General features: G+C 36.2%; 1 protein-coding gene and 1 pseudogene across 1 annotated transcript; both read left to right on the top strand.

Annotated features, from left to right (window-relative positions):
* Window positions 1-856: 856 nt before the first annotated feature.
* Window positions 857-4,296, top strand: LOC148879512 (multicopper oxidase LPR1 homolog 1-like; annotated as a pseudogene).
* Window positions 4,297-17,895: 13,599 nt separating this feature from the next.
* Window positions 17,896-20,662, top strand: LOC148879511 (multicopper oxidase LPR1 homolog 1-like). The gene is made up of 3 exons (XM_088966295.1): window positions 17,896-18,461; window positions 18,954-20,414; window positions 20,573-20,662. Exons 1-3 carry the CDS (start codon window positions 18,213-18,215, stop codon window positions 20,624-20,626), a joined length of 1,764 nt encoding a protein of 587 aa, XP_088822421.1. The 5' UTR covers window positions 17,896-18,212; the 3' UTR covers window positions 20,627-20,662.
* Window positions 20,663-23,272: the final 2,610 nt, after the last annotated feature.

Below are 23,272 nucleotides of genomic sequence, written 5' to 3'. Positions count from 1 at the left end.
TGATGGATTCCTCTTCTATTAAAACTCCAAAAATGGGTCGATTATATGTAGCTGACATGGCGCATTGCGATTGGCCCATAATTCTAATGACCCTTGCAGTCTTTTTCTTTTCGATTGCTTGGCTATTAGAAATGTTCAATTTATAAAGTTTACCCATTGATCACGGTATTTAGTATACATTCTCTAATAAAATTTTTAATTCTTATCTTAATCTTTATTTTGATAAAAAATTGGCTTAAATTTTCTTTTTTATCTTTTATTTAAAAAGAATTAAAGATTAATTAGTTGAGCCGTTGAACTCATAGGAAAATGGTTATTTATCAGTCTGACAACGACTTAAGATCTGCCCCCCACAATGTCCCACAGCACATCTCACCTTTATATTGAGAACATCTCCTAATTTGTCATTGAGAGATGTTCCCCGAATGTCTCACAGCACATACCCACTGTGTATTGGATATCAGAAATGATGATATTATCACGGGGAGATGTTCTCAATACCCAGTGAGAATGTGCTGTGTGACATTGTGGGGGAAAATCTTGTGCGGGGCTGATTTGAACTTAGTAAGATTGTAGGATCATGAGAAGGAAACTTCCGAGTGAAGCCGTGAACGTTTATCTACCAACGAGTGTGGATTAGTTATAAGGAGGAATTGACTCGTTTAGATTAAGTCAATCTTTTTTTTTTTTTTTTGATAAAAGGAAAATAAAAAAGTCGATACTCTCACATCCTATGGCGTTCCGGAGGATATTGTATTATCCGATAACAAAGTGCCATGTCGCCTAAGGACATTAAAAGAGAAAACTAACGAAGCAGTTCCACTAGTTTAGGCACTAATTATAAAAGAAAAATACAATGGAACCTCTCTCACTGGATGAACAATCTCTTGTCTTTCCCTCTCGCTCTCATTCAGGGTCTGGGTTTCAAGTGGTGGATTGTAATAAAGACAAAATGAAGAAAAAGTGAAAAAGGATAAAAAAGAAAATCAAGGAAAAGTGTCTTGTGTATTTTTTGGTTTGTCTTGCAAGTTAATATATCTTTAGCTACCCAATGAATTGGGATAGCTCACTTATTAATTGCTCACTCCAATAACTTTTTAAGAAAAAATATTTAGAGAAAGAAAAGGGTTTTGAGAAGAAGGTTTTGGGGAAGAAGAAAAAAGATTTATAAGGGCTGAAATGAAGAAGACAAATTCGATTTTCAGTATCTCTTCTTGCTTCTTTAATGTATTTCCACTCTTGGTGGGAAACATATAGTTTTCTATCCATTTTGTTGATGTCTTTGTTGTTGGAATCCAAAAACCTTCTTGATGTTCATCATCTATCTGTGCTTAGATAGAAAAACATTGTATCCCATTTTAATTGTTGATAGTGGATGATTTAGATTTTGGTCACGTGGTTTTTATCCTCACATTTAGGGTTTTTTCACATAAATCTTGGTGTATACTATTGTTATTTGCCTTGTATTTGATTATTTGTTTCACTACCGCATATTTGCAAATTGTTGTTAAAATCTCTTTGATTTATACAAGAAAAAATCATAATGATCATTTCCAACACTAACCTACCCTTCAGCCAACCACTAACAATTACGTGGTCTTTTCCTCCGAACACTATACTCGCTAATGATTTAATGCAATGATCTGCCCATGGGCTTTTTTTAAGAAACAAAAAAAAAAAAACAACAAAATCCATCCATGGGCACTTCCCAATTCCCATGCTTCTTTGCATATGAGTTCATCAACTACGGCTGTATTTGGTACCATTGCCACTTCCATCTATTAAATTTTAGGTTAGTCAAAACAAATTTTATGAGAATATATTTGTTTTTAGACAAATGACTTGACTTACCAATACAAGATTTGGTACCATTGTCACTTCTTATTACAGTCAAATTTGATGTTTCTACGCAAACACTCAATCCAATGCCTATATTATTTTCAATGAAAGTGGTTAGTTGATGTGATATGACAAGACCATTTCTCAAATTTTTGTAGTGATAAACTCCAATAGTTTCTTTTAGAAACAACATTAATACCAAATACAACCACATCTAACTCCAAAAAATTGGAGAATGTCCCAACTATTTTTACAATTGTGCTCTTCTTAATGGATTAGTGTATAAACTAGTGTGGGTGGGTGGGGGTAGATTAGACCAAGCCTTGAAATGCCAAGGCCCTATGCGCTTCTCGTTAAATTACTTACCCGGGTAAATGTAAATGCATTTACCTGGATAGAAACATTTACCTAAGTCTGTGCATTTACCCATGTTCTTTTATTTCCTATGTAAATAGGGTAATGATTATTTTAACCACAAAAATCCATTATTAAAAGGGACATTTTTTTGTCCCGTTCAAGTGTTGACAACTTTCCCCCATATGGAAAAGATATTTACCCACATAGGAGATGGGTACCAGGAAAATAAAAATAAAGTTTTCCTAGTCCCCACATAAATCTGAAAAAAGGACATTAATTTCTTAGTCAATGGAAACCAAAATCCTATTGAATTGCTTTACCCCCTCTCAAAATCCAAAAAAATAATACCTTATAAGACTATGTTTGGTTTGAAGGAAAAGGTAGGGTAAAGAAGGGAAAGATAGGGAAACCTATGCAAGGTTTGTAAAGGCTTCCCCTCCTTTCCCTACATTTTCCTTCAAACCAAACATAACTTAAGTGTTTTCCTATTCCTCCCATAGAGAATTATAGAAACAATTTAAGAAATACCAAAACAAATATGTCAGGAACGAAAACATTTAATCTCTCTGTTAAAATATTATTTATAATTTTATGATAAGTGTTGGGGTCATGGCTGAGCTGGTCCTGAGAGACACGTGGCCGCCCAGTCAACACCTGGCCACGTCGGCATAGCTTGGCCGAGCTATGCTATTATTGTGGCCCCCATCATATCCTTTCAGCCACGTTAGCTACATGTCACACGGATGAATACAACTATGGATAAAGAGGAGAGAGGAAGACGACTCCACTGGGGAATGGGCTCTATCCCGAATACCTCGGCTGCTAACCTAATCCTGACAACCCTAAAAGCCCAATCCGACTAGGACATGGATCTTTGGCTACAAAAAGGTACTCCATGCTCAAGATAAAGGATCCAACTTTTGACACCCGAAATGCTACTTAGCTCGGACCAGCATCCTTATAGTTTGACTCGACCGTCTACTGCTTCTTACTGACTTGAGCGTCGGAATACTTGCCCGAGGATAACTCCTCGGGCCTCTGACTTCTCCTTAGTGTCCAAAGAGCGAAATGCTGTTTTTGGATCATCAACGCCTCGAATGCACTATATTTTCGGTTCTCCTTATCCAATGGTTTGCCGTTCGACTAGGTGGCATCTGACTCATCATACCTCCCCTCCCCTATTCACACACAAACTGTACTCCTGGCTCCTTCGGAGATTGCGGATGTGATCGTTGACTTTTCCACGTCTACAACTAACGAGGCCATCTTGAAGAATGATGCCCCATACCCGTACCCGACTGGATTACCCGTGGACCAGCTAAATGGAAGCGTGATGAAATTCATAATTGCACCAAAACGAGCAGGCCCACCGGATAGGTCAACAGTACCGGCAAGTCTAGTGAATTATCTACCGGCGACAACAGAAGGTGCAGTGCAGAAAAGGTACATCGTGATGTACGAGTACACGAGCAATGCAGGGACGCCCACACATCTCTACATCAACGGGAAACGATTGGAGGATCCGGCAACGGAGACACCAAAATCCGGCAGCACAGAGGTGTGGGAGGTGATTAACTTGACCGGAGACAATCACCCATTGCACCTGCACTTAGCTTCATTTCAGGCAGTGAAGGCGCAAGAGCTGGTGAATTTGGACGTGTTCAAGGCTTGCATGACAAACAAGAACGACGCCGTGGCGTGCAATGTGGCGAACCATGCAACAGGGAAGCTGGCTGATATCCCTGCTTATGAGAGAACATGGAAGAACTCTGTGAAGATAGATCCTGGATACCAAACTACAGTCGTCGTCAAATTTAATCTGGTTGACACCGGAGCTCCTTACCCGTTCGACGCTACTGCTGAACCTGGTTTCGTCTATCATTGCCATGTGAGTCTCTCTGTTATATTTGAGCAGATACCAGATAGATTAACCTTTTACTTTTAATTCAGCTTGACTATAACAAATTAAATCAATGGAAAATGAATAAATGGGTTACAATTTTTCCTCCATTTGTGCAGATTTTGGACCATGAGGACAATGCTATGATACGACCACTGAAGCTGGTTGCTTGGAGAGTCTTGCAAAAGGAGGCCGGTTAAGAGAACGCCTACTTCTCAATTGTTGATTTTACAATTCATTCATAAGTGTAAAACTGTATTAGTATATGGTTGTTTTAGTATTTTAATTTTTAAGAAATGTATCTTTGAAGCCTGAAGATGCACTCAAAACTATGTATTTCATTGCATTGATTCAAATTAAGGAATAAAGTTTTCTGATCCATTAAAACTCCAAGAACGATGGTTTCATCTTCTATTAAATGTACAAAAAGAATTCAAATGGTTAAAAATAATCTCATATGGTACCTTCTTGTAAAACAAACATTAGTGATTTAAAATAAAATAGGCCGAGTATATGTAGCTGACATGGCGCATTGCAATTGGCCCATAATTCTAAGAACCCTTGCAATCTCTAATAAATTTTTTTTATCTTAAAAAAATAAAGCGTTGAACCGTTGAACCCATAACCCAAAAGGTTCTCTATCAGTCTGCAGACAACATTGACTCTTGGATTGTGAAACGGAAATCTCCGAGTGAAGTTATGAGCACATCTATTACCGAGTTTGGATTGGTCATCAGATAGAATTGACTCGTTTAGGTTAAGCCATCCTTTTTTTTTTTTTTTGAGAAAGGGAAAGAAGAAGAAAGTCGATGTGGATGTGGATGTAGTTCTTTAGATGTGGACATGATCTTGCTTATAAAAATGAAAAAAAAAAAATTGTGGCTTTTGATCCATTTGACATGGTTCTTTTGGATTGCAGCTAATTAAGGAATAGAGACACACATTCAAGACTTGAAACCACACGTCGAGTAACATCTTCCTTCCAGAAGGCCGTTTGTGGAGTTTCACTTTTTATCTCTCGAAGCTCGCCCGGCCCCTCATTCAGAAAATTGAAAAATTAATATAATTTTTCTGAAAAAAAATAAAATTTTTTATTAAAAATAAAAAGAAGAGAGAAGAAGGAGATACAAGTACCCAGCCCATCACCAAGGAGGCCAACTCCACCGTCCACCATCGACCAACCATTTCTAAAGCTTAGACAATTAGATCTACTATCTAAACTCCAATCCCGTGAATACTTCGGACCATTTTGGATCGGTTTAACTTAATGTTTGGACGGCCGAATCTATTCTAATTGATTTTAATTTAGATTGTTTTCAATTCAAACCTGATTCATTGACACCTGTATTATTATCTTCTATGAATGGACCAGATATTGGTTCAATTTGACCCAATTCAATATAAATCCATTATAGATGGATCAGATCCAATCCAATCTAATAAATACTTTGGATCGTTAAGTCTGTACTGGTACAATTCAATATATCTTATTGGTCCATTCAATCCATCCAAATTGATTTTGATTTGAATAGGGTCCAACTCAAAACCGAGTTAATTTTGTTTTAAAAAACAATACATGTTTTTGGAACCAATAAAATATTGGTTTTTAAAACAAAAACAATTATCCTAATATAAAAATTATATGATTTATGAAAAATGATGTTGAATAATCAAATGAAAATATTTTTCTGAAACCAAATTCAATAACATGTTTTTAGTTTGAATTTTGAAAACAAAAAACACATACACAACCAAAACATGTTTCTTGTGTTCTTGTTTTGAGAAACAACTTATTTTCAAACAAGTTGGTTTTGATTTGTTCTTGGGACAGAAACAAGAAGAACGATTCACATTGTAGAATGCCTCCTTAGTGTCTTGTGATCAATGTCTTGTGGTTAGCAATTCTAGTCTCTAAGGTTGCGTTTGGAAATGATAAATCCCGGTTCAGGGTAAATTTGTACTTTGCTTCACTTTTGTCTGTGTTTGGCAATATTATATTTTTGCATTGGCAAATGACAAACCAATGCATATTTACATTGATAATAAGATGTAAAAGTATATCAATAAAAATGATGTAAATTTGCATTCAAGTGGGCTTTTAATAAAGAAAAAGCATATGCTTTATTGGAATTCGTGTTTGAAGCTATTACAACTAAAATTCTATTTTGTAAAAAGGTAAATTTGTCAATGCAAAATTAATCCAACTTTGCATTTTATATGAACCATTTTACACTCTACATATTTGCGTTCACACATATTTGCATCATTTCCAAACGCAGCCTAAGGGCCAAAGCTAAGTAGAATTGGAAACGAGTACAAATGGAATAATGGGACTTTGCAAATTTTAAGTCAAGAAATCTGCCAAGATAAGCAACAAGTGTTGTAAAAATAGTAATTAGAAGGGAAAATGGAAATTATCATTCTATTGTTTTTGACCCGGAATACAACAATGTTGCAGAACCACTTATGATGATGCAGGTTGTGGACTAAGAAAATTGCAAACCTAGATGTGCTGGATCATGCCACTTGGTCAATCTACATAAAAATGCATTTGGCCCCTGTAGTGCACCTGGATTCGTGCAAAATGGTTTTCAAGTTGAAACTGCCCACAAGCTTTTGGTAAACATGCACTTGCTTATCATACCTCCGTGAATTACCATTGGAAGATGCTCAAGGATGTGAATGACAATGAACAAAGAAGATTGTGTTAGTGTGTTATTCTATTTCATGGGGTTGATCAACACTCTATTTATAAAGTACTTTTAGTCATCCGAATGGACATAGAGGTATTTTATAGAGAGATATATCCCTTCAAAACAATGGCAAGCCACCTATTCCAAGAGACACAAAACATAAAAAATGAAAATGTTGAAAAATAAAAAATAAAATTCAAATGGTTTAAGCAAACTATCAAAATGTGATTAAAATGATTTTGTGTGACGCGTGTACACACCCACACCCAACCCCTTACAAGCATATGAATAGTGTATAATGTATTTTTCTCCTATAGGTCCCTACCCATATAATGTATTCAAGTCCACTTTTCCCAAATAATGATAATTTAGTGAAGGAATATGCACGTCACAACATTACTAGCGAAGGCTTTTATTGAGTAGGTGTTTGGTATCATGAGAATTCATTTACTCATGTAAATGTCACATGTGCGGTTTGATTTTAATATTAGATAGAAAGTATATTTGATTGGAATTACTTATTCCCTATCTATTTCTTTTAGACAGGAATTGGAGTCAAACTCCAGAAGATATGCATGACCCTCAATGAAGGTTGGCATCCTGTAAACAAAAATAGATTTAAGTCACTTACCTTTTCTTGCCAACTAGAATGAAATTATCAATCCTAAGGGAAGAGGTAGTAATGGCCATTTCCTCAATAGGAAATGTTATTCCACCATCAATGAGAATCAAAATTCTACTCCGTCGAAAATGGCTGAAGTCGAAAATCCAAATGGCCCATTTCTATTCTAATTCCAAACTCTTATTCCTGTAAATCAAGCAAACTGAATGCCCACCATGTATAATAATATATCAAATAGGGCTGCAAGTAGATCTAGTACGAGAAATCCGATAAGAATTCATTGGATTTTTAAGAGTATGATGCAAATTCAAATTTGAATATCTATCCAACATCCGACTTGATTAGAATTGTAATGAAAAATTAGATATAATATATTAGATCTCGTGTTGTAAATGGTGTGAGTACCATTTTGTGAGGATCAAATTTGATCTGTGCATGATAATATCTCCATATTTGTATATTTTTTTCATGGGAAGATATTCCCAATGTATGGTAGCAAGGGACTGTGAGGACAATGTAAGGACGGAACTGTGAGGATCAAATCCAATTTTGTACTAGGTAGGATTGGCATTTAGGTTCAATTTGGGAAATACAAATACAATTATGTACTGTGCAAATACATACAAAATACAAGTTTTTGTACTCTATAAATTTGTATTTGTACACCTTCCAAACTGAGCCTTAGGCTGTGTTTGGTTACAGTGCAAATTTATTTGCACTAGTACAAATGCATGGAAGTGCAAATGTAAAAAATGCAAATTCTTATTTAATTTTGTTTAGGATTTTACTTTATTCTGTTTCATGTTTTAATTTACTTTATTTGCACAGCAATCAAACAAAATAAGCTAAATTTTGAAACAAAAATATGTTAAAATTTACACTCAGATCATTTATACTGCCATAATTTTGTATCAGTGCAAATTTATTTGCATTGCAAACAAATACAGGCTTAGGGGTGGCAATTTTTCTCATTCTATCACGTATTCAGCCTATCTGGTCCAAATTGGGATCTGCTCCTCATAGGGCGTGCCTCACACCAACCTTACATCTACATCCCGTCCTGTATTGAAAATATCTCTGAATAAATAATAAATACAAGAATTCTGAATTCTCGATATGCACCCAGAACATAATGTAAGATTGGTGTGAGGTGCGCTCTGTGAGTAACAGATCCGGACTCCTCCGGTCCAATCAAGGAGTTGGGACTATACCTGTTCACCGGCTGGCCTTTGGGCCCGACTTTACATTGTGTCGGGTCACCCCTTTTCAAACCAATATTTTCAACCAGTGGTTGACTCGAATTGGATGAACCATTGGCATAATCGCCACGTTGATCAACCATAGCTCAGCCCTCGGCCTTTGCCAACCCGGCCCAAAAACATGGCCTCACGGAATTAATCTGAAATAATACTGACTCAAGTGCCATGTGGGCTAATGCACAACACGTGTTACCCGTTCAAATCTCCATGCACGTCAATAGGTTGACGATGTGTGTTATTATTTTGGATCGTTGACCCAAAATCGTTAATGGACCACGCTGGAAGCAAGAAACGACAAAAACCGTACTCTCTTGACTCCGACAACACGTGTTTAAGGGTGAAACCATTTTCTTCCATGCAGCCAAACTTTTCTCCAATTCACAAACGCGCCTTACAAACGCACGAGACACGAGTTCACATTTGCGCCCCACAATATCCCGCCGTGTATCGATAACATCGGTTTTAGTACTATCATTAGGAGGAGATGTTCTAGGGCGTCCTCTATGAAGCATTTAGATATCAATTCTCAACATACACATCTGGCCGTGCATTGGGAACATCATCCACCGATAAATTCAGGAAATATTCCCAATGCAGGGTGAGATATGAATGTGGGACATCTTTGAGGTGTAGATTTGATTTGAACGTGCATTTAGGATAGCCAGCCAAAAATTGTTCCTCACTACATCAATGGTTCATCCTATCATCTTGGCCACACCACATTCAAATATATAGCTAGTGGGGGCCCGTGCAATGCATGGGATTTATTAAACGAAAGATAAATAATAGAAATGGTCATTTATTAAAATACCCTTATAGTTTCATAGATTTACTAAAATCTACCATATAATTAGCATTTTACTAAAACACCACTTATAATTTGCAACGGATTTAATTAATCTTCCATTAGATGATACTGGAAAATGACAAAGTTGACCATAATGTTCATTTAAATGAATTTAATCAAAAGAAAATACAAATAAAATACTATTTTTGCCCTTAATAAGACACAGACAACCATTTTATTGGCTATATTTGGCTAATTTTGTTTGCTATATAAAAAGTGCTAAGGGTATTTTTTGAAGAAAAAATCATGAAACTAAAGGAAAAACAAATACTCCTTAATGAAAGGTTGATTAAGTAAATAAGTTGTGAAATATATGAGATGTTTTATTAAATAAAAAATATAAAGTAGGTTTAAGAAAATATGTAAAACTATAAGGTCTATTCTAGTAAATGACCCTAATAGAAACACATAAGAGTATACATTTGTTTTATATTTTCATCTTTTTAAATAATTAATAATTATTCATATTTTATATAGTACTTTTAATAAATTTTTTATAATACAAAAATAAATAATAATTAATTTCAGTTAGTTTTATTCATCAAACATATGAAACTAACCAACTCGATCAACTCAATATTTTATGTCGGCTTTGGTTCAAAAAATTCCCAAGTCAACAAAGTTGGATAAGTTATATATATATATAATTTTTAATATGAAAAGTGAGAAATTTCCCATATTTTTTAGTTTAAAATGTTTTATTTTATAAATCTAATTTTTAAATTTATTTTTTAATAATTGCATTGAAATTTTTAAAATTAAATTTAATTTTTAAGTTTAAATCATTTGAATCGACTGACCTTTTGTGAAAATAGACCCAAACCAAAACAACTTGAGTGTGTTGATTTTCAAAAAAGGTCAATCGATTTCAGCTGACCAACTCCCCAACCTAACTAGGTCAATTTGGTTGGTCAAATAGCCTACATCGGGACCAAACCAACACATGAATGCTCATAATTTTAGCTAAATTATTAGTCTTATCTCCGATAAATAACAATAGTTTAATTTTCAATAACTATTGAAAATTTCTAACAAAAATACGCAATTATTGAAAATATATTGGTAATGAAAAAATACAATAATTCCAACATTACAAAAATACAATAAGTACTAACAACATATTCACTATAAATAGTCTAATCTCAAATGATAGTTTAATCTCAAAAAAAAAATTAATTAATCAATAAGTTATAACAAAAATATAATAAATAAAATAAGTACAATATAAATTTAAAAAAAAAATCAATAATAGTAGTTTAATGTCCAAAAAATTTTTGAAATTTTATATTAAACAAAAAACAAAATAAATTTATATGAAATCTTTAAAAATATATTTATCACAAAAAACAATAAATAATTACTGAAATACAATAAATATTAATTTTAGTATATATAATTATATAATAAATATAGATTAAGAGTTTAAAATTATTATTAATAAATATTATTTTTTTTGAATTTTATTTTCTCTAATTATTACATGATATAATTGAAATTAGTTATTTAAAATATTAAATTATTATTAATTTCAATATTATTTATAATTATTTTTCTACTTTACAGAATTTTTTTAAATTTATTACATAATTTCTTTAGTTATTTAAATACTTAAATAATATGTAAAATATTTAAAATTTAACATATTAATTATTTATTGAATTTAATTACCCATGAAATCATAATTTATACTATTACTACATAATTTCACTATTAGTTTCATAATATATTAAATTATTATTAATTTCAATATTATGTTATAATTATTTTTCTACTTTGAAGAAATTTTTTATATTTATTACATAATTCCATTATTTTAACTATTTAAAATCTAGTTATGATAAATATTTAAATAATCTATAAAATATTTAATTTTTTTTTTGTTATTTGAATTTTATTTATTTAAAGCTTTTACATATTATTAAATATTTGAAAAACATTTAAATTGATAATCATGAAAAACATAATTGAAATTGTTAGTACATAATTTCGTGATATATTATATAAAAATATAAAAATATTTTTTTTGTGTTTTTAATAAATATTTTAAAGTTATTATATAATTTTGTTAGAATATTTAAATAATTCTTAAATTTTTCAATCCAAAATTTCTTTAGATAGATATAGATAAAAAGTAGGGGAGAGGATATAAATAGGTATTAAAGATAATTGAAGAAAGAAACTCTATACTAAATTAGAGACAATTTTGCAGATAAATAGGAATTAGAGATAATTTTAGAGAAAGTGGGGGGATAGTGGGGGAGGTAGTTTAGGATAAATTTTAGGAGAAGAGATTATTTAGGTGATGGGAAAGTACATCTCATTGGTTGTTCCAAAAATGACATGGAATAAAAATAAATAAAATTTTCAAAAAGGAGAAAATTTCTTGACCACTTTCTTTTAATATATATATATATATATATATATATATTTTTTAACAATTGTACTATAAATATAATCAAATAAAAATGTTATTTGAATAACATTTAAATTGATGATCCAAAAAAGCAGAATTTAAATATATGTTTGGCATCAATGCTGTAGTTACAATACGTTTTCTTAGAATATGGTGCTGCTGATATGTGTGGCTTGGAGCACCGTTTTCTCAGAATGCCTTTATTTTTGTTTGGAACCATTGTTGCCAAATAGATATTTATAAAAAGTTGGGGAGAGGATAAATAGGAATTAGAGATAATTTAGGAGAGAAAATCTCTACTAAATTAGAGATAATTTTGGAGATAAATAGGAATTGGAGATAATTTAGAAGATAAATAGGATTTAGAGATAATTTTGGAGAGAGTGGGGGAAGTATTTTAGGAGAATAGATTATTTAGGTTATGAGAAAGTGCTTTTCATTGGTTGTTTTAAAAGTGACATGGAATAAAAAAATAAAAAATTCAAAAAAAAAAATAAAAAGTGACATAATTTCATCATATATTTTGTAAAAATATAATTTTTTTTAGATAATTTCATTATTTTGACTATTTAGAATATAGTTATGATAAATATTTAGTTATTTAAATATTTAAATGATCTATAAAACATTTAATTTTTTTGTTATTTGAATTTTATTTATTTAAAGCTATTACATATTATTAAATATTTGAAAAGGATTTAAATTGATAATACAGAAAAAAATTATTTAAATTGTTAGTACGTAGTTTTGTGATATATTTGGTAAAATATAAAATTATTTTTTGTATTTTTAATAAATATTTTAAAGTTATTATATAATTTTGTTAGAATATTTAAATAATTCTTAAATTTTTCAATCCAAACTTTCTTTAGATAGATATAAATAAAAAGTAGGGGAGATGATAAATAGAAATTAGTGATAATTTAGGAGAGAAACTCTCTACTAAATTAGAGATAATTGTGGAGATAAATAGGAATTAGAGATAATTTAGAAGATAAATAGGAATTATAGATAATTCTAGAGAAAGTGGGGGAGGTAGTTTAGGATAAATTTTAGGAGAAAATATTATATAAGTTATTGGGAAAATGCATCTCATTGGTTGTCTTGAAAATGACATGGAATAAAAAAAATCAAAAAATAAAAAAAAAAGAGAAAATTTATTGACCGCTTTGTTTTAATATATAGATAAAAAGTAGGGGAGATGATAAATAGGAATTACAGATAATTTATGAGAGAAACTCTCTACTAAATTAGAGATAATTTTGGAGATAAATAAGAATTAGAGATAATTTAGAAGATAAATATGAATTTGAGATAATTTTGGTAAAAGTGAGAGATAGTGGGAGAGGTTGTTAAAGAAAAATTTTAGGAGAAAAGATTATTTTGGTTATTGGAAAAGTGCATCTCATTGGTTGTTTCAAAAAAAAATGACAGAGAATAAAAATAATAAAAAATAAGAAAAAAAATGAGAAAATTTCTTGATGTCTTTGCTATAATATATAGGGTAAAACACAAAAACCTCGTGACTATCATAAAAATCTCCTTAAAAAAAACCTCCTTTTATTTTCAAAAAAAAAAAAACGATAAAAACCTTCCTTTCATCAATGATTAAGACGAAAAACGTTAAACTGATGATATTTTTTTAAATACCTATTTTACCCCTCTAGCTGTGACGCATGACACCATGAGTTCTCTCTCTACAATGGTGATCCCTTCGTTTCTAGTTCCAGTATCACTTGGTGTCATATGCCGCGGGAGTCGCAATTGTCATTCGCTCATAGAAGAAAAGATTCAAAAAGTTGCAGCTGCAATAGTAAAGGAAAGTTGGGCAGTGGAGTTGAAGGCAAAAAATTGGGAGTGTGAAATCCTCCGACGAGGTTCCAAATGTTGGTGCAGTTCTCCCAATTTTTGAAGAAACCCGACTGTAAAGAGCTTTAGTGAAATAAAAGACAACTCTTTCCGTCAGATCGCTATGTTCGGACACTGATTCTCCAAGTTGAATAAGTGGTTTGACGGCTCATTCGGGTGTAGAATCGACCAGTCGGGCACAGTCCAGGAGAGATTTCAGCATCGGCGACTTAGATTCCATTCCAGGTGATTAAGTTACGACAACAACAGCATCACTCACCCTGTTGAACAGCGGCGGATGAATCGCTATTGGGGAATCATCAGTTAGTGGTGGCGAAAGCAGTGAGGCTCACGTCTGGACTTGAGCTTTGAGCATGTTGGGATTTTTCCGGGCATCTGAGAAGACGAGCCGATTGCGCAGTTCCTAGTGAATTTGTTCTCAGGAGGATGATTGGGGCCCTACATGGAATGAGTAAATTGAGGACTATAGAACCGAAAACTCAAGAAACGATCAAAAAAATGGGACAACATTAAAAGATTGTAGGGCCACAATGACCCCATCTCTTCAATCTATTCAACCAGGGAGATCCCAAATGTGAGCCACAACAAACAGCAATCCCCATCTTAGTCTTAGACAGTGTCTAGCTCCTGCGAGGGAGTATAGACCGTAATTAATCTGTAAATACCCCTTTTCTTCCCGTCATTGAAAGAGATCAATCACCATCAAGGAGATCGATCAACCGTCTCCATCAAGGAGATCGATCAACCGTCCCATGTTCTATATCTAATATCCAATGGTCATATTCTCTTGCACGAAGTGCTCGTTCATTGTTGTATGGTAGGACCTAGGATGTATGTTCACAAACAATAATATTACACATGTGAGAATCTGCTGCACTTGCATTTAATCACTAACACATGTCCCATTACACGTGTGATGAAACACTTGTGACAAATTAAATGCAATTGTACGACAAGCTCGAGTCTGAAACTCAAAAAACTGAAAATGAAAAGAAGTTGGAGAAGAACTCACTGCGAAGAGTTGAAGCCAATTTGCCATTAGAGATGAAATCAGAGATGAGAAGCTTTTCATCAGAAGTACAGTAATAAGCACTTAATCTCACAATATTGGGGTGCTTAACCCGTCCGATCGCCTGTATTTCCGCTGCAAATTCTTTATACTCCTGCCCTCTACCTTCACCTAATCTCCTCACCGCTACCGGAACTCCATTACCCAACATCACCTTGTATACGACCCCCAATCCGCTCTTACCCAAAACATAAGCCGACAATCTCAGAAGCTCATCCAGTCAGGACGTGAACCCTTTATCGATTGCAACCAGACCACCTTCTCCTCCTTTATTACTTCCTGCCTTCTCATCAGACTCCAGCTCTGAATCGTCGTTGCTCAGGAATGTATTCCAACAAGAGCAAGAAGACAATTTTTCCTTCACCTCCACCGCCCAACTTTCCTTTACCAACTTTTTGAATCTTTTGTTTTACAATATACATAGACGAGGAGCAAACGAACTACTGCGACTCCGGCGGCATATGACACCACAATTAGGATTATTAAACTTGCTTTCAATCCTGTTTTTCGGAGCGGTATCAAATACCGCTGTCTGTTTCTAGTTCACTGAGGTGTTCTTTTGGCGATTCCCGCTACAAGGTTTTCGGAGAGGAAATCCACACAAGCAGGGATTGTGGAGGAATGCGGTCGGGTCTTGATTTGCAAAAGTTCCAGTCCGAGGGATTTCTCCGGTGAGGTTGTTATAACTCATATTGAAGCTCACCATCACCGGAAATCTCCCAAGTGACGCCGGGATCTCGCCAAAGAAATGATAGAGTGGACTGGAACTAGAAACAAAGGGATCGCCGCCGCAAAGAGAACTCATGTTGTTCCATGCATCGTAGCTAGAGGGGTAAAATAGGAATTAAAAAAAATACAATCAGTTTAATGTTTTTCGTCTTGATCATTGATGGAAGGGAGGTTTTTATTGATTTTTTTTTTTAAATAGAAGGGAGATTTACAATAAGGAGGTTTTTATGATTATCAGAAACTTTAAGAAGGTTCTTAATATATATATATATATTGGCAGCCCAATACTACCACACACTACGGCGTACGGGCTGCTAGAGGGAAGAAGATTCCCAATACCAAGCTAAAAGATCAAACTTGCATTAAATTAAAGGATATATTCAAAGAATAGAAGGTCCGAATATAAGGATACCACACATTCCTTTGATGGTATCTTACTGAAACCGGTTTCTTTGTCCACTAGAATACAATCATACATATATGGTAATCCCGTTGAAAAACCTGCCACCTGGGCGACTTGATTTCTACTTCCTGAATAGCCAAGTGGAAATTCTATCATGACATGTGGGTTCCAATCTGGCTACTCCTCCATCAAGTCATCCACCACCTACCAACCATGAACAATCCCTTTTAAAGAAAAAACAAAGCTAGAGCGCAACCAACTCAAATTCAAACCATTCTTAATCATTAGCTTCCTGTTGCTTCAACCCCCTTTCTTAGAGCTATCCAATCTCCAATCCAAAACTTGTGTAGTTGTGTTGATCAGATAAGTCTGTGTTCCATAATCATTAATTATAACCATAACAAAGCAATTAAATTACTTTATTCAATTTTATATATATGGATTTTTCTTCATTATCAAAAATTTTGACCAATTATTGGGTGGACCGTCAATTTGGACAGAAGCACAAGGAGACGTTGGGTGGCAGTCTGTGTTCACTGCCGGCTCGGTTAGACTCCAAAAGTTTGTGGTAACAAAAATCGATCATATAACTGGTCAAGAAGAATCCCAGTTTTATAAAATTGGTTGATTTTTATTCATATTTTTGTTAATTAGGAATGGCAAAGGGTGGATTCGGGGTGGGGATCATATATGTTTTCGATCTTGATTCTGAAATTAATCTTATTCCTGTCCTTGATCCCTGTTAGGAATAAAATTTGTCCTCCATCCCTGATCCCTAACGGGGATAGATTCCCCTCGAGGACCCAAATCCCTGAATCTTTTTAGATAATAGTATTTTTTTTGAAAAATAAATTTATTTAAAATAAATAAATAACTTTAATTATAAATAATGTTTTAAATATATTTTGATATATAGAAATAATATTACAACACATATATTTAATATAAATAATATTTATATATATATATATATATATATAGAATCGGGGTTAGGGTGAGGCGGGGATCTCAATCCCCTTCCCTGACCCCGATCAGAGATACCTATTAATCCATGTCCCTATTTCCACCCCGTCAAAACAATCCCCATCTCCAACTCTTTCGAATCGAAAAAGTTGGATCCCATCAGGGATGGGAAAAATTGTCATATCTATTGTTAACATCCAAAGGGCAAAAATTTTGCACTTGATTATGATAGACATCATATTTCCAACTAAAATTCTCTAAGCATTCACCTTTAAGATCCCCAGTAGTAAACTAAAATCGAACTTTCATTAAAAAAACTGAACCAACTAAATGGTTTCGCACCTTCTATTCCATATCTATCTAGCTCGTTTTATTTTTCTTTCAAAGATCATAAAAATATTAAATGATAAAATATATGCATGGATATGGAATAGAAGGTCCGAAAACAAGGATACCACTCGTTTGATTTGATGATATCTGATGAAGCTGGTTCGATTGTCCATTATTTAGAATTTCAAGACGAGGCCCTAGCCTAGTAGTATTAATTTGTGCATACTAGATTGATTGGAAACGCAGAGAACCTTAGCCAAGTGGAAATTCAATTCTGTCGTCAAGTCATCCACCACCTACCAACAAGGCAACAATGAACAATTCCCTTTCAAAGCAAAGACATACGAGAGCGGAACGAACTTTAATATTCTTAATCATTAATTAGCTTCCCTTGTCGCTAGCTTCAACCCTAAAGCCAATTATTTTTTGTTTGCTTTTCCCCTTTCTTTCAGCTATATATATCTAATAATCCAAAACTTGTGTTCAACAGATAAGTCGCTGTTTCATAATCATTTATTATAACCATAACTAATTAAGCAATTAATTTTTTATATGGATTTTTCTTCATTATCAAAATGTTTGACTGAAAGTGGGTAGAGGGTCAATTTGGATAGAAGCACAAGATGACGTCGTTGGTGTTTTGAATTTGAAAACACTATTTCTGTTTTTTTTTTTTTTTTTTATCTTTCTTTCTAAGAGGGAAGTTGAAACGAGGGAAGCCCGTTTCGTAAACCTGACGCCATGTTTGTGCTATCTCTCTCTATCTATCTATATATAGGGCGATGGCTGTAACCTCTTGACATCATTCATTCCTAAATCCAAATTAATCTTGTGTAAGCCACACGCCTCTTCTCTTCTATCCTCTTGGTCACAGAATTTATTGCGCGCGATACGATTGATCAGTACGACCCAGCTGGAAATGATGAAGATTGATCATCATCAATTGTTGTTCGTCCCTTTAGTACTGTTGATGATTGCAGCAAATTTCTTCAAAGCCCAGGCACAGCAGGGTCCCATAACTGAAGCAGCAACTCTACGTCAAGTGGCTTCCTCTCTGCAAATGTTCGTGGATGAACTCCCTCAAATGCCCAAAGTCTTTGGTTTTTCAATGCGACACCGCTCACCCGTTCCAGCCCATCTCACCATTGGCATGTTCCAGAAGAAATGGGTACGTATTTTAGCTACTACCATGGTTTTTAAAATCGGACCGGACCAGAGAAAAATCAGAAACCGGTCATTTGACTGATTCAATTTTGCCTCAGAACAGTAATTTTGGCCCAAAACCATTGATTTGGTCAGCAAATCGCTGACCTAGGTGATTAAACCATTTAAATCATTTAACGGTTTGTGGCCTTTTTTATTTTTCAATTTTTTTGTCAAAACAGTTCATCCATTCGATTTGAATGGTCGGACTATAAAACCACCTGAAAACCGGACCCATGAACCATTCATTATCCCATTCGGTTTTAAAAACTTTGACTACTATTTCCTTTATATATATATATATATATGATCCAACCATGTGGTTTAATGGGGTGGACCATGGGATATTCATGACTTTGTTACTTGTTCTCAATTCATCAATAAATAATCCTATATATGCATGCATATATTATTGTTAATTAACATTTTCTTCTATATATCTTATGGGTTTGTGCAGAAATTCCACCGAGACTTGCCTCCCACCACAGTTTTTGCTTATGGAAAATCTAAGAAGACCGCCACTGTACCCGGTCCCACTATTGAGACTCTCCAAGGCGTCCCTACTTACGTCACGTGGCAAAATCACCTCCCTCAAAGACACATACTCCCTTGGGATCCAACCGTCCCCACTGCCATTCCCAACAACGGCGGTGTCCCCGCTGTCGTCCATCTCCATGGTGGCGTCCATGAACCACAAAGCGATGGTAGTGCCTTTGCCTGGTTCACCTCCAACTTCAACGAGACCGGACCGGCCTGGTCCAAACCAACCTACACCTACCCTAATGTCCAACACTCCGGAAACCTCTGGTACCATGATCATGCTCTCGGATTGACACGTGCCAATCTCCTAGCAGGCCTGATTGGCGCCTACGTCATCCGTGATCCAAAACTAGATGCCAAACTAAACCTCCCATCCGGACCCGAATTTGACCGACACTTGTTCGTTTTCGATAGGAGCTTTGCAACTGATGGATCCCTTTACATGAACCACACCGGCACTAACCCGTCGATCCACCCTCAGTGGCAGCCAGAGTACTACGGTAATGCCATCGTGGTTAACGGTAAGGCCTGGCCAATCCTCAAGGTTCAGCGGAGGAAGTACCGGTTCAGGATCATCAATGCCTCCAATGCACGATACTTCCGGTTCTCTTTATCGAACCGGCTCACATTTGTCCAGGTGGGATCCGACTCATCCTACCTACCCTCACCCGTGCGCACACAGAACATACTCTTATCACCATCCGAGATTGCTGACGTTGTAATTGATTTTTCCATTTCAACCACCAACGAGGCCATTTTAACCAATGATGCTCCATACCCATACCCGATCGGTTTGCCCGTGGATGATCTGTGCGGAAACATCATGAAGTTCGTCATTGAACCGGGAAGCCCTAGCCAACCGGACAGATCAAAGATCCCGGCAACTCTAGTAAAGTATCAACCAGCGAGAACAGCCGGTGCAGCGAAAAGAAGGTACATAGTAATGCACGAGTACAGTAGCAACGCCGGCACGCCGACCCATCTCTACATAAACGGCAAAAGATTGGAAGATCCGGCGATGGAGACACCAAAAACCGGCACTACAGAGGTGTGGGAGGTGATCAACCTGACCCCCGATAATCACCCGTTGCACCTTCATTTGGCAATGTTCCAAGCAGTGAAGGTGCAGGAGCTGGTGAACTTGGATGCATTCAAAGCTTGCATGACAACCAAGAACGACGCAGTAGCATGCAATGTGAAGGCCCATGCGACCGGAATGTTGGTGAAGATACCGGAAAACGAGAGAACATGGAAGAACGCGGTGAAGATAGAGCCTGGATACCAAACAACCATCGTCGTCAAGTTTAATCTAGTGGAAACCGGTGCGCCGTATCCGTTCGACGCTACTGCTCAACCCGGTTTCGTCTACCATTGTCACGTGAGCAAACCGCCTCTTTGATGTTTGATCCTAATTTATGTTGCTCATATTTCATTGATTTCTTTACAAATTAGCGGCCATGGCTCTGTTTCTACATTATCTGATCAGTTATGTTCTCACTTTGTGTGTTCTGCTTTTCTTTTACTTAATTGTTGCAGATCTTGGACCATGAGGATAACGCTATGATACGGCCACTGATGTTGGTTAAGTAATCAATTCGTAGAGTTGGCATGGAGAATACAATATAGAACGTCTAATATGTCTGTTAATTCTATTCCTTGGTTGAAAAATGAAAATCATATTATGTATATATAGAAATTGCAATAAGTGCATAATAATCTAAGTGCACGAGTTTAATTGTATTAATGTTAAAGTGTAAGTTTGGTGTCTGAAGGGGCATCCATATATACTTGTATATTCTATTTGTATTGTATTCATTAAAAGTGGAAATAAAATTCCATTTAATATTGCCGAGGTCATCAACTGTTTAAGAAGTAAATAATCATAGCCCTGACCGATTAATTATATCACATGTATAATTATAGATGTCAGGTTTAATCGCTTTAAATCTGGCCTATTTTATAAGACTGATTAATATTGGAACTGGTCCATGATGTCCCCTAAACCAGACCTGACCATTGAAGGCTCCAAAGAGTCATATTTGAGACATTCCAAGGTGGTGATCGGATCGGCTGCCCAATGTTCCTCAATACATGCAGGGATGGGCTGTGAATTCACATCTGAAGATATTTAGACACTGATGCGGCGGTCTAACATAATATACTCGGCGGATTTTGTATTTAGACCAGATTTAAATCGGTATAATCTTACAACGAACCGCTCTAAATGAGAAATGCGGGAAATAAAAAAAATCCCATCTCCCGCGCGGATGCCTGCTTCCTGTTCGACAAGACAAAATGTTCCTGCAAAGGGAACCTTGCTATAGAGAAATTTTGACGAAGACGATGATCCTTTTTCTCGAACAAAAAAAATTTAGAGGGATAATCATTGTTCGAATAGATATTGGGAAAGAAATCTAGGGTTACAAGTGGTACCACTTGTCCATTCTTCGCTTTGTTCATTCTTCGCTTGAGGAGGGTTACAAATAGTCAATGGGAAAGAAATCTAGGGTTACAAATAGTCACCGGTGTGTGACTCTATAGCAGCAAACTTTGTTCATTCTTCGCTTGAGGAGGGGGAAGATATCTTTTGATGAAGGGTGATTTGGCCCGACCTAGCGAAAAGGGGACACGTGGACACGACCTTATCAAGAGATGACAGTTCAGCCTACCATAATTAGTTCGCAACAATTGAGCTCGGGTATCTGATCACCTCGGTATAGGGTCACCTCGGGACAGTCGCCCTAGCAACGAGGCACCTCGGCATTCAACCCAGTTTGAAACTAAAGAACCGAAGTACCAGCTCGAGACTAACAACCCGAATCGCCACGTAATCGCCTCCCACATAACCAACTCCAGAGGTCTCTCCAACGGATACCGACTTTTCTGAGATCACGATAAGGACTCATACCGACTCCACCAGAGTCGGAAGTGAGATGATAAGCCTTATCCATATAGTACTCCTTCGGAAGCGGAACGAACCCTATCTCCACATCCCGGAGATCCTATAGCTCTTTCGTAAGTCCCACGACTACTCGAGTATATAAAGGCACCTACCCCAACGACACAAGGTACGCGTGATTTTTTTTGCTCTCTAGCTCTCTAAATTCCAAAAGCTTTTCAGCTCGCATCAGTTTACTAACTTAAGCATCGGAGTGACCTCACCGGGTTAGCCACCCCGGGTTCTCTGATACTTTCTTGTAGATTCACCTAGCTCGTCGCCCGATTGGAAGCCAGATCATCCTCCAGCAGGGAGCAGCCATATCGCACTACATCAAATGGCGCCATCAGTGGGAACATGATAAAAAAAATCATCCCTTTTACAAGCTATCAAGTTTCTGAATCAATGGAATCTTCCAGTCACGCCACACAGAGCAGCGGGATGAACGTCTCTGAGGGGCAACCTCAACTTCCTTCAGTGTGCATTGGCCAGTTCACCATTCCGCTTACTGCGGCTGAGGTTCCAACATTGACCATGCCACCAAATACCACACAAGTGAAATAGTGAATGCCCCACTTCCCCTAGTGGTAGGCGCAACCTTCTCTGAGTCGTCTGTAATTCCCCCCGGAGTTGGACAGTCATAGTTCGATGACCTAGGGCAGTGTGTGTGGGCCATCCAGGTCCAAATGCAGCAGGTTCAGCAGTACCAGCGATACATGCTCTACCAGCAGTACCAGCAGCACTTCCCCTCACTGCCGTAGAGCCAACAGCCGGTTCCACCTCGGCACCTGGAGGCCCAACAAAATCAGAATAGACCACCTCGCGTGAACCAGAGCATTCGATCTCCCCATCGAGGCGAAGAGACCTCCCAAGTCCCAGTTCCTCTTAGGAGTCAGGTCTCACCTCATGGGAGGGGAGAGGGTCAAGTCACTCCACTTGCCTCGCAAGGGAACCTCGGAAACAGATATGGAGATGCCCAACCTAACAGGGCCAATCTTCCTCGGCAGTTGCAGCAAGGTGGAGGTGGGTCGCTCGCAGGTAGCCGGTTCGGAGTTCTGTGTACGAACTCAAGGCAAGGCCTCTCCATCCGTGACAACCAGCCCTAGAATTCCACGAGGAACCAGGAGTTACCTCGCGGCAGAACAGTACCAGAGCATACCGAGATCAGTAGCACTAATGTCGAGCCGATCAAGAAGCAACAACGAAGGCGTCGCAAGGCACGCCATACTTCAGCCCAAAACAACCAACCAGTGGGACCAAACCAACAAGAACAGGCTATGGTTAAGGAGGAGGCAAGC

This window comes from Nelumbo lutea, chromosome 1 (genome assembly GCF_056320005.1).
Source record: "Nelumbo lutea isolate HS-2025 chromosome 1, American lotus-T2T, whole genome shotgun sequence".
NCBI lineage: Eukaryota > Viridiplantae > Streptophyta > Magnoliopsida > Proteales > Nelumbonaceae > Nelumbo > Nelumbo lutea.
This window is presented reverse-complemented; position numbering and strand designations above follow the sequence as displayed.